The following is a 13,313-nucleotide window of genomic DNA, read 5'->3' as shown; positions in this document are numbered from 1 at the left end:
TGGGCCACAATGACTGCCGAGTAGGGAAATACTCCTCGTTTTGTCAGAATTAAACCATCATTTCACTTCTTTCAGCCATTTCGGTGTTTACGGATTACTGATGAAAATACTTTTGCCGTTTACTTTTGTTACTTTTTTTTTTCACCCTTTGAATTATTTGTCATAACAGTTGCCTAAAAGGCTAAAATGCTTAGAAACTAGTATCTTCACGAAGATCTATGCGGACGTCAATTGATAAAAAATGCTGGAAAATCTTCATCCTTGATTTATATGAATTTGTAGAGCCAAACTCCACAATATGTTGTCATTTTGGACAAAACTGACTTGAGTGCATCACTCCGGACTGCCAGATTATGATGAGCGCATTTTAAAGAATGATTGATAATGAAAACACTAGTCTAGTTCTGAAGGTTTGAATGAATTCCCTCTGGTGAATTAAACGTGAAGTTCAGCTGTGATTCTCTGGTAAACTTTCCGTGGAATCCAATAGATGTTTGAGACCAAGTCGTTAAATATTCTGCAACGGTCTTGAGTTTTCTATTCCGCGGCAGTTTGTCCGTCCGTGTCCAGCGGTCTACCCCCGGATCCTGCTCAAATTGGATTTGAAGCCATTAGAACCCCAACTGGAAGCGTATGTTTTAAAGCTGCGGAGCATTTCATTTCACCAGACGACAAAAGAAAAATAAACCAGACACAAACACGGCTGGACGGAGTCGTTCGCTTACAAAACGCAGAGGGACAAGGAAAAGCCCACGTCGACATGTGTGCGTTTGTCAGTCGGAGAGAGTGTGCATGTTCTCATACGGGCTTCAGAGAGCAAAAGGTGCTGCTGTGCTCCTCCACGGAAGGATAAATATTCCGTCTGGATCGGGAAGGGGGGGGACATAAGAGCAGGGATTGTATTTCAAATGGCGGGAAACCCCCTCACTCAAGCGCCTTTTTCGCTCTCTCTCTCATTTTTGCTGTCAAGAAAAAGCAACAAATTTATTTTGCTCCAAATACAGTGGATGCAGTGAGCGAGAAGCCCGGATCGCTATCTCCCAAACCTAAACAAGCCTTTACTTTCCCACAACAGAGAGCGTATTCTATAAGCACTGAAACATGGCGGGAGGGGGAGGGGGGGCTTATAAGAGTGTGTGTGTGTGTGTGTGTGTGTGTGAGATCCCGGGTTTCCCAGTCGGGAGTTTAAGTAACGAAAGAGTAAAACAGTGCCGGCTCTGTGGAAGCCAGGAAGCAGCCTAATGTATTTATCCAAACACATCTCTGCTGAGGCCCCCGCGGCTCCACCGCGTCCCCTCCCTTACTTCTCCAACACCGGCAGCTACGCCTGCATCTCTGCACCTTAAACACAGCGTCACTGGGTCGTTTCTTAGGGACGCGGGCGCTGGGAGATCTGGTTTTCTGTCGGTCTCTTGATTCACTTAATAAAACAGCCGTTTTCTTTTACAGCGTCAGTGACAATCTGCTCAGAGCCGTCTGCAGAGGACGGATGCAAAACGTAAGCGTTTTAAGGGCTTCCCTCTTCAACATCAGGCAGATTTGTTATTTGCCCTACAAAAAGCTTCTTTTTTTTTAATGCAGTTTTTCTGCTGCGTCTGTAATTGAACTTCATTTAAGGTCAAGCGGTCAAACATCCTCGGACTTTCCACACAATCCGTCTATCATCACAACTAAATCCTCAAACAAACAGAATTCTCAGCAAAAAACGAAATCTTGCGATTCAGAGCGGCGTAATCATTGTTTGCGTTTTCCTTTATTTTCCTTTTGTAAAGGGAAAAAAAGGAAATTGATGGGAGCCTCTTCAAACCGTCAAACTAGAACGTCTTCAGGTGAACGCCCTGCTGCCCGAAAGCATTTGGCCCAATTCCCCCGTCGCCTTTGTCCACCGCCGAAATGGACTGACGTAACAAACTGCCGGCTGACCTCGTCTCCACATTTGAGGCAGCTGAGGAATCCCACAACAACACAATAACATCAACTCTGCCAACAACAACAACGTGATTATTCAGACGGAACTGAGATGAATCGAAGTGTTTAAGGTTAACAAAAAACAACGATTAAAGAGCAGAGAGGGGCTGGTTTTCTCATCCGGCTCCCCAGCAGTCGCAGATTTGACACTGCTGCCCAAATCTTCCTCCTCCTCCTCCACCTGTCATCCAACTGGATGCAGATGCCACTTCACTTCCACCTCAACGTGTAACACGAGCACGCGAGCACCCGGACCAGGACGGATAAAAGGAAAGGAGGACTCCATTACTTCAGCTTAGAGATGGTCATGATTATGCAACCAGCGGTGAAGCTAAGCTAACATTTGTAGCGGTTATCGGTGGAAAGCGTATTTTCAAAGACTGCCGGCTGCCGATTTCGTAAAAGGTGTTTCCAAATTAAGTCAGAGGGGTTATACATTTGTGATAAAATAAACGGTTTGTGGCGAGTACGGAAGCATCGGTGTCATTTCTAACGGCAGCGGTATTACGGCATTACAGGTGGCGCCGTTTCCTATTGGAGCAGGAAGCACGTGAGGAAATGACAACATTGGTTATTAAATGTATTCATTTTCTGTAATTGATCAACCGACATGTGCAGAGCATCGGGGCAAATTTGCAATGAGGAGATCTACCTTTGTAGCAATATTTGGTGAATGGAATTAAATTGTTTTACAAGATAATTAGCATAAGTAAGATAATCATTATTCTAGGTCTTATTCTCAGTCTCAAACACAGCCAAACACTTGAGAAAGAAATATTATTTCGAACATAAAGGAAGATGCAATATCCGAAGATTCACATTTATTCACAAGTAACAAAAAAATGTTTGTTTGATTGAGTTAGTTGAAGCAATGCTGCACATGCACCTGTGATCGTGTTGAAGATGTCAACAGGAATAAAGCCCGTGCTGTATTTACCAAACAATGAAAAAATGCCTTGTGTTTTTACCCTCAACAATATAATATGTCAGGCTGTGTTCATATTTTTACACCGAGTACAAAAGGACTATAACAAGTGGTGCAATGGGAATAGCACAGGCTCTTTTTGGGTTAGTTCTAAAAATCCACACACACACACACACACACACACACACACACACACACACACACACACACACACACACACACACACACACACACACACACACACACACACACACACACACACACACACACACACACACACACACACACACACACACACACACGGCCCTCTGTGTGCGTGGCGGAGGGCTGACAGGTCACAGCACTCTGACCCACTAATGAGAGGAAGAGCATAACAACATCAGACAGGAGCCATGCCAAGTAACAAGTCTTTTTGAATAATTCTAAATATACTTTCTTTTTTCTTTTTTTTTTTAAGCACACTAAAGCGTTGGTGCACAGCGATGACAACACAGCACCATCGATCACACTCTGAGGCCACAGCAACGAGCCGTCTGCAGGGCAGAACTCAGAAAGCTTTCTACTCAAATGTGAACACTGGGAAACGTTTCGCTTTCCAGCGTTGTGTTTTCTAAAATGAAACTTCTGTGTTCCTCACTGGAAACTTTGAGAACCAGTCATAACTCATTTCCTCAAAATGTCCCACGGCACAGTTTGGAACAGTTTTTGGGTCTCTTGTCTTTTCACAAAGTTTGTCCTGCGCGGCCACCGTCCGCTCTCTGAGCCTCAGCCAATTAAACGAGAGTACAAACAAAAGGCTCTGCAGCAAACAGCCGCCTGATTGGCATTCGGTTGCTGCTCGAAAGATCTTAATTTCTGCAGCCTGCATTATCAAAACATAAAAAGCATAAAAAATGTGAACTTAAACGGATAAATGGGAGCGATGAAAAGCCATGGATGATTGCATGTTTAAAAAGTTATACTTTGTCCATTCAAGACAGCCAGGATGAAACATGTGAATTCATTTATTTTGGCAGTTCAAATTATTCTAAATTGTAATTTTAGGTCCCATGGCAGGTGACCCAGATTGCATGCGTGTGTGTGTGTGTGTGTGTGTGCACACGTGTGTAACTTACATGTGGACGTGTGGAGGTTGGAAGCGGCTCTGGTTGATGTTGTAGTGTGTGAAGGCCTGCGTGGGGTTGGAGCTGTACTCGTCCACCGCGATGGTCACTTTGCCATGAGCCATCCTTCCGCCGTTTGGACATGAGACGCCGTTCGTTCACCGGGACCGCGCGGCGGTCATCCTTCAGAGCCGCTCGAGAAGCCCAGCGAAAGTCTCCCAGCAGGAGCAGCAGCGAACCCGGCTGACCGACTCGACCACGACACACTGCACCGAGGAAGAGGACACACACAAACACACAAAACTGCTTCAGACTGGACCACCAGGCAGACACACACACACACACACACTTCAGAATGCACCGGTAGAACAACTGCTCTTCCACATGAGAAGAAAGTATTGAATCTCTGTGAATGAACACACATTTCTGCTGTTCAGAATATAAAACGCACAAGCAGAAACAGGTGGCTGGAGGAGCTGAAGTATCCCTGAGCACAAGTGGAGTACACGTGAAGTAAGGAGGTGATCTTTTTCTAAATCACACTGTTGAATGTTCTCCATATTTTACGCTGCAAATAAGTCTTCTTAGCGTGGTTTCAGAGTTGTTGTTTTTTCTCACTTGCAGTGTCACAATTTGGTTTTTGAAAGAAAATTAAATCCTGAAACCATAAAATCTTAATTAGAAAAAAAATACACCAGGGCAATTTAAATATAATAAGCGGACATATTCTTCCTCCTCAAACAATATGGCATTTTGATAAGTGAAGAGAAATTCTTCGTAACTGACAGGCGACAATTAACAATCCGGAAGACACGCTTTTTTAATTGCTGCTCATTACCACGGTGGTTTTAATGCAAACATAATCAAATCTAAAATATAACTGCGGGCATGGCCTCCAAGGCAATAGCCCGTTGAAATCAAACCAGTCAAATGATCAAATATGCCTGCAGGAAAAACAAGAAAATTGTTCCGAATGTACGACACAGCGACAGAACTAGTTCAACAGCCCCCCCCCCCCCAAAAAAAAGACTAAAAAGAACAAGGACCAATGAATCTACCATCATCTACCTTCAAAGGTTTGAGAAAAGGTACAATAAAGACAATAAAAAAAGACTTCTGGAGGGTAAAGCTGCTAAAATGCTGCACATCGAGTGTGCTGTTGTTGCTTTTTCCCCCCCTGCATCTTCAGAGCTCACTCACCGGGCTTCTCTTTGTGCGTCTCCTTGAGCTCAACCCCTGAGCTTCCCTCCTGCCTGACCTCCCTGACTGATAGTGAAGTGGCCACTGTGGGCTTTTTATACCAGACCTCCTGATGCAGCCACGAGCATATCAAGAAGAAGGAGGAAAAAAAAAATCTATGTGTCTTTATTTGGAGGGTAATCAGCAGCACCGCAGTTCATTTGATGGTTAAATCCTGTGATGCAGTGAAGAAGAAAAAAAGAGAAGAACTCCAGTTGTGGAATATCTCAAAGGAAACAACCTCCCAATTGAAGCTCGAAAAAATGTCCTATTTTTCACGGAAGCATTGATTTATGTTTTCTGGGTCAGCTGAGTGCTACTTCCTATGATACGAGCAATGAAAAAAAAATAAGGAGGCTAAACTCAATTCGCGCACACACAGAAAGCTCAAACTCAAGTCTTTTCATTGAAAAAGGTTGTAATGCCACAATTCCAACTCCCATTTAATCCTCGCGGCTTCAAGTACAAGACACAAGTTGGCGGATGTACGTGGGCCTTCAAAAAAAACCAACAAAAAAAAAAACACCCGCACACTTTAATTAAAAGCTGCAGATGCCTCGGACACACTTCCAATCAGCAACCGCTTCCACCCGAAACAAACCTTAGAAGCAGAAGTAAAAGCTCCCGGTTTTTTTGTGTGCAAATGCAGGCCGGTTTGTGAGCAGCGTGCTCCGCGTTCTCCTCGCGCGTGCGCGCGCGCGCGCGTACAACTCGGTCCCCACCGTGCGGCTACAGTAGCAGCAACTAGCCGTGTAGCTTAGCCTGGTAAAAAAACCCGTCCCGGCACTAGATTTTCTTTTCTTTCTTTTTGTACATGTTTTTTTGTGCAGAACGTAGATTCGCAGTGATCTGCTTTTTTCTATCGCGGCGGCGCACGCGAATATTAGCCAACTTCACGGGTAGAAATCACCCCTGTGAGCACAGAGGGTAAAAGGCGAATAAATTGACCCCTTGCTGATACCACGCATGCACATATAACAGAAACACACACGCGCGCGCGTGCGTGCAATGCACCTCTTGCTCTGAACCGCGTGCAGAAACGCACAGAAAAGGGGAAAAGGAGGTCCGTGCAATCCTGAACTCTGCTCCTGCAATAACAAAAAAAACAACAACAACACGCCAAAGGTGGTCAGTGACACGGCACCGACGCGCCAACCTCCCGCTCGTGCGCGTAAATGACAAGCCACCTTTTAACCGACGGCTTTGTGTCAGGAATCCCCCCCCCCCCCCCTCTCCCTCTATCTCACCCCCCCTTCCCTCCCTCCTTGGTTCTCAAAAGCAAAGCGGAAAGGTTGCTCTACCTTCGTCGTGTCGGGGAGGGCAGAAGGGGCGAGGGTGGGGGGGGAGGGAGGTTGTTAATCTGGCCGGAGAAAGAGCGTCAGGTCGGGGGGTCGCCCTCTACGCGCCAACGGAGGGACGCGGGTCCATGCGGCGGCGGCGGCGGCGGGAGAGCGGGTAGGCTGGTACGCGGCCGTCCGGGGGTTGCGGCAGTCTGGGCGGGTAGGGCAGAACCTTCGACCCGGCGGGACCTCGGCTGGCTCCTGTGGAAAGAAACCAGACAAGAAAGCGGAGGGGGGGACAGAGAGAGAGAGGGAGAGAGAGGAGGGCGAGAGATACTGACAGACTACGGGGGTTGTGGGGGGGTGAGGGGGGGGGGGAGAAGAGCGAGAGAGGGCAGCCTCGGTGTGACGGAGGGGGAGCCGGAGTGCAGTGAGCCGGAGCTGCCACTGGGGTCAGAGAGCAGAGAGAGCGGGAGCGAGCAAACACCCCCCCCCCCCTCCCCCTCCCCCTCCCCTCGCCGCGCGCGCACCCTCACCGGCGGGCTGCGCGCGGCGAGGAGGGAGGAGGAGGGGCGGGGGGGGGGGGGGGGGGGGGGGGTCCCGCTCTACTGCCGTGATGCATTCACATGCTGTCGGAAATGACATTGATGCCAAGTTAAACCCCATGTTTTTTATTACCTGATCCGTAAAGAAATTGTAAGTGATTTATGAGCCATTGACTAATGAAGTCACAATATACAAACCAGTGTCATATTAATTTTAAAAAGCGGAGCAGTCAAAAGATTTTCAACTTTAAGCTTTCTCTCCGTACAACAATAATGTAAGTCTAACAAGCCCTTCAACATCCTCACCTCTGATTACTTGAATCATGCTGGAGACAGAAATATCGTTAAATTGACTGTCCTCAGTGTCTTTCCTCTTTGTGTGTCTTCTGCTGGCCCGAAAGCATAGTTTTACTATGGTAGCTTTACTTTGGGCTGTGAGGCTTCGTGACATGGCATAATAAGAAGGCTATTGATCTCCTCCCATGAAATCTTATGCAGTATTCAATATTGTGGTTGCTGCGCCTTGAACTCAGCATACGCCGCCTCGTATATAAACCAGCACACGTGCTGAAACTGATCGATTGTCGCGGTCGTGATGGACACTAATGGCGAGATCCGGATACAATAGATGCATTTTTAAATTGGACTTATTGAAATAATAGGAGCGGCTGAACGCCACAGACTTATTCTTAGTTTGAGCTCGGAATAACACAGGTTCCAAAAATAAAACTGTATATTAAATCTGTGCAATTGTTGACCTGAAATATTTCTTTCTAAGATCACAGTCATGTGGGGAAACATTGCCAGAGTGTGGAAGGTGTCTGATTCTATGATTAGAAGACATCAAGGCCCCTTTGGGTTCACAAGTAAACAATACTAATGAGTACCTGTGGGAGTCCTTCACGCAACCTGAAATGGGGCAGCCGAACTGGGGGAAAGCTACAAACTTGGGTGTAAAAAAAAAATGCATCCCGGTAATAAAGGGTTAACTCCTTGATTTTCAAATTGCTAAATTATACATGAATTCTATGAATACATTTGTCTCGATTTTGGCTTACCTGTGCTGAAATGTAGCAAACCAAACCTCGAGAACAGCAGAGATTCGTACTCAGGTTTCCTGTCTTCAAAGTGCAAAGGATCTTATTATGAGCTTAAAGGGTTACACTCGTTTTCTGACCGTTCGACCTCTTTGACCTTTATTCTTGTGGCAACTTCTCTGTACTATCGATGCTGCATTTTACAAACTTTACAGCCTCACTTTTATCATCGGTGACAGAAGCCTGTTGGTGAAATACTGAAATATCTCGATAGAGTCTTGATCTTGTGAAATGGGCTTTGATGGATTCCTTTCTCGCCAGCACCACCAGGACATTGACTCTTTGGGTTTTAGTTACATTATCTTTTGGATGAACGGCTTCGGAAATTAAAAGAAAAGTTGATAGTTGAGATATCTCAAAATCTACTCGATGGACTTGCATATATTTTGATACAAATATTTGTGTTTCTAGAAGGCTAAATCAATATTTCCTTTTTGATTCCCTGACTTGTGTGAGATTCACATTATCTCGCCATGCAGTCGTCAGAGCGCTGTAGACTCATTCTCTACGAGATGACACCAATTCAAAACACTGCTTCTTGGATGGTTTGTGTCACAATGATCAGTTCAAGCATTCATACAAATATTCATGCCCTTGTTGTTTGTAAATGGCAGAGCCATCATGCTCCCATTGCAGGTAAATATGTCTGTGACTAAACTTTGTACGGACGGATGGATGGATGGATGAATGGACGGATGAATGGACGGATGGAGCCCATCTGGAGTGCCGCTCTTATAACACATTATCTTCCACTATCTCTGTTAAGGAAGAAGTCAGGTTACTGCTTTTAAGAAGCATTTTATTGCCAAAATAAGTTCAATTGGTCTGCACAAGGATTTCGGGTGAGCAAAGCGACTGGAAAAATCGATTAAACGGTGGATTAAACCAACTACGACAAACTTTGAATAATGGATGATGATTTAAACGCTTTGTCCGACCCTTTTGAATGACAACCATGGCATCAGTGTGATAATGGACTCCAGTGCCCAGATATATAGGAAAAATAACTCTTCTTTTCATTCTTGTTTGTTATTTTATTCTTACGTTATAAATGATTATCTCTCATCTGTAAATTGAAAAAAAACATTAGTATTTATTCATTAGTTCAATTAGTTATTTGACTTCAGTATGACGTGCAACATTTTCTGCAGAATATTAATATAAAGTATAAAGTATAAGAGCATTGTCTAGAAGACTCTGTACCACAACATCACATTCTCAACATCTAGTGTGATTAAACCGTTTTTTCCCAGATATTATTATTGTTAACATCAACAATTTAGAAATGACAATCGTATTCCAATAAATCATTTCTCTCATTTTATTTCTGCTGAATGAAGATGAATGATAATATTGAATTCCTGCCCATCACTGAGTTCAGACGCCATTCATATCAGTCGGGGAAGTGGGGGGTCAAGAAGAATTAACTTGCCAGTGCCAAGGCTATACCTTTTTAATATACTGATGGGATTTCTGATGAGAAAAGGCTGCGTGGGAAGGTCCATAATGGACTCATCCGAGCGTCTCTGTCACATTTACGTGTCTGCCAGTCGAGGCAGAGACGATTTTTTTCTAATTTTACTGACATGCTTCAATTTCCCCGGCCCATCAGCACGCTCCCTCCCTCCCTCACCGGCACAACAGCACTGCGAGTCATTTCCATTTGACTTTTCTCTTATCTGCACACACACACACACAAAGCATTTTCCATATACTAGCCGGCGGGTGTCGATGTGAAAGCAGGGTTTGAATTTTATGTGGAGAGGCCACATTTAAACATTTGACCAGCGTTTGTTCTGCTGGCTGCATATAGAGAACTAATGATAGATAGGAGACCAAATGTCACGGAAGAAATGGCTTTTGCCATGAATGTTTTATTCAGCCACGCGCCGCGGTGATCACATTTATACAATAGAAAATGTAAATGTTATGCAGAGCGTTGGGGAAAAAAAACCGCCACTATATTTTATGACCTTCTATAAAAGAGGGTAAAAAGGACTTTCCATCCAAATAAGGCAGAAATGAAACACATATTTAATGGGAGTGGGAAATGGGGAGTGTGGCCTTTTTCAGGAGACAGAGGGTGATATTCACTTAACCCGCTGGCTGAGGAGGTTCAACGGCTCTAACCTGCACAGATTTATGCCTGTCCGTGGCGGTGCCCGGCTCCCCTGCTCGCCACGCAGATAAATAAAAGTGAGGCCTGTCTCTCCGTCTTTCCCTTCCACCCACAGACGGGAGTTTTCTTCTGTTTTTTTTAAAATGTTAATGTCATTCAGATTTATGGGAGGCAGATAGATGCTTGCTGAGGGAATGACGGGCTGTACAAAGTGTATTTATATATTTATTTATGTCATTGAAATGCACACAGACAAAAGTGTTTGCCCCTGAGACTCGGCAGCACTCTGAGGACCGAACTGCCTTCGGCACCACGCGCGCGTGTATACAAATGAAAGGAAAACTGAAAAACAATCCAAGACAATTCAAGGGTTTCCCCGTCTCTTTTTTTTTTTACTTGTTAAGCCTGGTTGTTATGGACTCGGAAAGTAAAGCAATATACCAGTTAATTTTATTAGCACACAGAGTGCTTTTGCCCCGATGGAGCTCGGAGAGAAGAGCGAGAGTAGGAGAGGAGAGAGAGCGCTGCATGGCATGAAAGCCAAGTGTATTAATTCTCCTCCCGTCCTCCTGCTGTGTTGTGATGGAGTAATATGCAGGCTCACTTTCTACGCCAAAGGGTAGGCGAAGGCTCACAGGAGAAGACTCTCTGAGTCAGTCTCTATCGGCCCCGCTTGCTCTTCGGCGCTTTCTCTGCAGCCCTTTAAACATTGGCAATAGGAAACTGTGAGAGAAATAATCATTTAATGTTTGCCTTTATCCACATTCACCCGCAGCCATTCAACAATACTTCACATTTCCTCTTCTGCCTCCCTCTCCCTCTCTGTGCATGTGCGTGAAGCGCTCGATACGGTATAAATTAGGAGTGTCCACGCGGAGCGACCGTGTATTAAATCACGTTAATTGATTAGCTGAAGTTCAAGAGAGGACAACACCGAATTGCACTCAGTCCTCTGCTGAAGTGGTTCCTGCTCGTTGCAGGTGACGACCTGAACACCTACACGAGCGATCAATCCGCCGAACGCAGTGGTAACTTCCTCCGTCCACGGAAGTGACTGCATGTGCTACATGCGCTGCACCCCATTGCATTGGACGCACATGGCGTTATGTTCACTACTTGAAACATTCAGTACTTTGCGTTAAAGTTGCACGCACCTATAAATCAACACTAACAGATGCAGCAACAAACAACTGTAATTTTACACTGAACAAAGCATTGCGGGAGGCGTCGAGCTTTCTACAAAGACTGTTTTCTTTTATCTAGTTTGAGAATGTTCGAAGGTCATTTACGGTGATGTCACACAAAGAAGTGACAAATGAAAAGAAAATCTAGTACACAATAGCGAATAAAAAGGGATTTTATGCACTTCAACATTTAAACTTCAACATTTTTCCAGAAACAGAGTCTGATTGAGAGCAGTGTGTTTTTTGTCAGGAACAACATGTTCACAGCCTCACGCGTTCTTTAAACACCGGACACTTTGTCACGCCCCTTGTCGTCGGATACGTACGCCCGTCGAACAACTTCCCCAGTTGCACAACAATGTTTGTGAGATGTTGTGTCATATGTCATACAGTGTCATGATCATTAAGCCAGGTTTTAAATTGTTTCATTTTGTTGACATATTAGAGTCAAAGACTTTTACCGAGGGCATTTTGGAAATATCTTTTTATGAAAAAAAGGAATTTGCCACATTTTTAGCAATAAAATGAAAATTCTATAAATCACAAAGGATGCATGAAAAAACGTAAAGAAATATGACATTTGGTGCATTGACAAAACAGTAAAGATATTTTTCTTATCTAATAGATATCACCATGTGAGTTTCCCACTTGATTCCTCACGTCAACAATATTATTTGTTGCATTTTGTCGGGTTGCTTGCTTTAACTTTTTGAATCAGCCTCAACGGTGAATGAGAGTCCTTCCTGTGTGGCCACCATGTTGAACTAACAGACTACCTCTCTGAGCAAATGCATCCGCACTGTGTGTGTTTGTCTGTGCGCGTGTGCGCGAGAGAGGCGAGGCCGACTGTCTGGGACGGGTTTCATTGCTCTGTTACCTGCTGTGAAAGTGGATGGGGTTCCCCACCGAGGACGTGCCAAACGATCCTGGCAAGTGATTTGTATGTGCGAGAGAGAGAAAACGAGACAGAGACTTCACCGTGTCATCTGACATTCTGTGTGTGTTGTGTGTGTGTTACAATTATACTTGAACAGGTGAGATAGGAAGCGAGTCTGATTGAAAAGCCGCGGCTCCGCGGTCTCACGCTGCGGGTCTCATTTTCCCCCACAACTGCCTCGGAACCCATTGGATTGTTGCCGTGTGACTCATTTCAATGTCTGTTATCTAAACTTTCCTTCCTGCCGTCCATCAGGCACAAGATGCAAGTGGTGAAAAAGACAGGTAAACTGAATAAAAATAATATATATATATATATATATATATATATATATATATATATATATATATATATATATATATATATATATATATGTAAAGAACATTCAGTGAATTCAGTGAACGCTGTTTGTTATATTCAAAATACCTTTCAAATCAAATTATCCTAATCCTAATGGAGATTCTATATGTTAATATTAATCGCAGATATGTACACTTTCAGCCTGATCTCCAAAACCTGTTCGTAAAAACGTATACAAAAATACATACATGTATACAAAAATCTTGAACATACAAATTGGTAGTGATACATACAAAATAAATACGGACTGCAACTGATGACGTCACCCTATTCAAAATGGGGACTTGCACCCCGTAATCACACTTTCTGAAGTCTAACGATGTAAAATAAACGTGTTATGATTGCATTTTTAACGAGACATCAATGTTAAATTGTAAGAATAGAATACTAACCCTAACCCCCTCAAAAAATCCAACATGGCGGAAAGACGTTCACTGAAGAATCCAACATTGTCCCCCGTGTTGTTCACTCAGGGGGCGTGGTTAACCACCGCCAGTTCCTATGTATTGTTGCGAATTTGTATGTTCAAGATTTTCCTATACATCTTTACGAACAG

At 44.2% G+C, this 13,313-nt stretch overlaps 1 protein-coding gene across 4 annotated transcripts in view; it reads right to left on the bottom strand.

The window, feature by feature from the left end:
* Positions 1-7,052, bottom strand: part of mpped2a (metallophosphoesterase domain containing 2a) — a 42,118-nt gene extending 35,066 nt beyond the window's left edge. Inside the window, exons 1-2 of one of the 4 annotated variants that reach the window (XM_078085747.1) lie at positions 6,537-7,052; positions 4,009-4,262 (exon numbers count right to left, since the gene is read on the bottom strand). In XM_078085747.1, the coding sequence (XP_077941873.1) occupies positions 4,009-4,121 (113 nt within the window). In that variant the 5' untranslated portion in view covers positions 4,122-4,262; positions 6,537-7,052. Of the gene's footprint in view, positions 1-4,008; positions 4,263-5,196; positions 6,475-6,536 lie in introns of those variants that run through there. The other 3 variants (XM_078085748.1, XM_040159873.2, XM_078085749.1) reach the window with 3 other exon arrangements.
* Between the last annotated feature and the right edge of the window lie 6,261 nt (positions 7,053-13,313).

Source organism: Gasterosteus aculeatus, chromosome 12 (genome assembly GCF_964276395.1).
Source record: "Gasterosteus aculeatus chromosome 12, fGasAcu3.hap1.1, whole genome shotgun sequence".
Taxonomy (NCBI): Eukaryota; Metazoa; Chordata; class Actinopteri; order Perciformes; family Gasterosteidae; genus Gasterosteus; species Gasterosteus aculeatus.
Note: the sequence above shows the minus strand (reverse complement) of the source record. Positions and strands in the feature narration are given on the sequence as shown.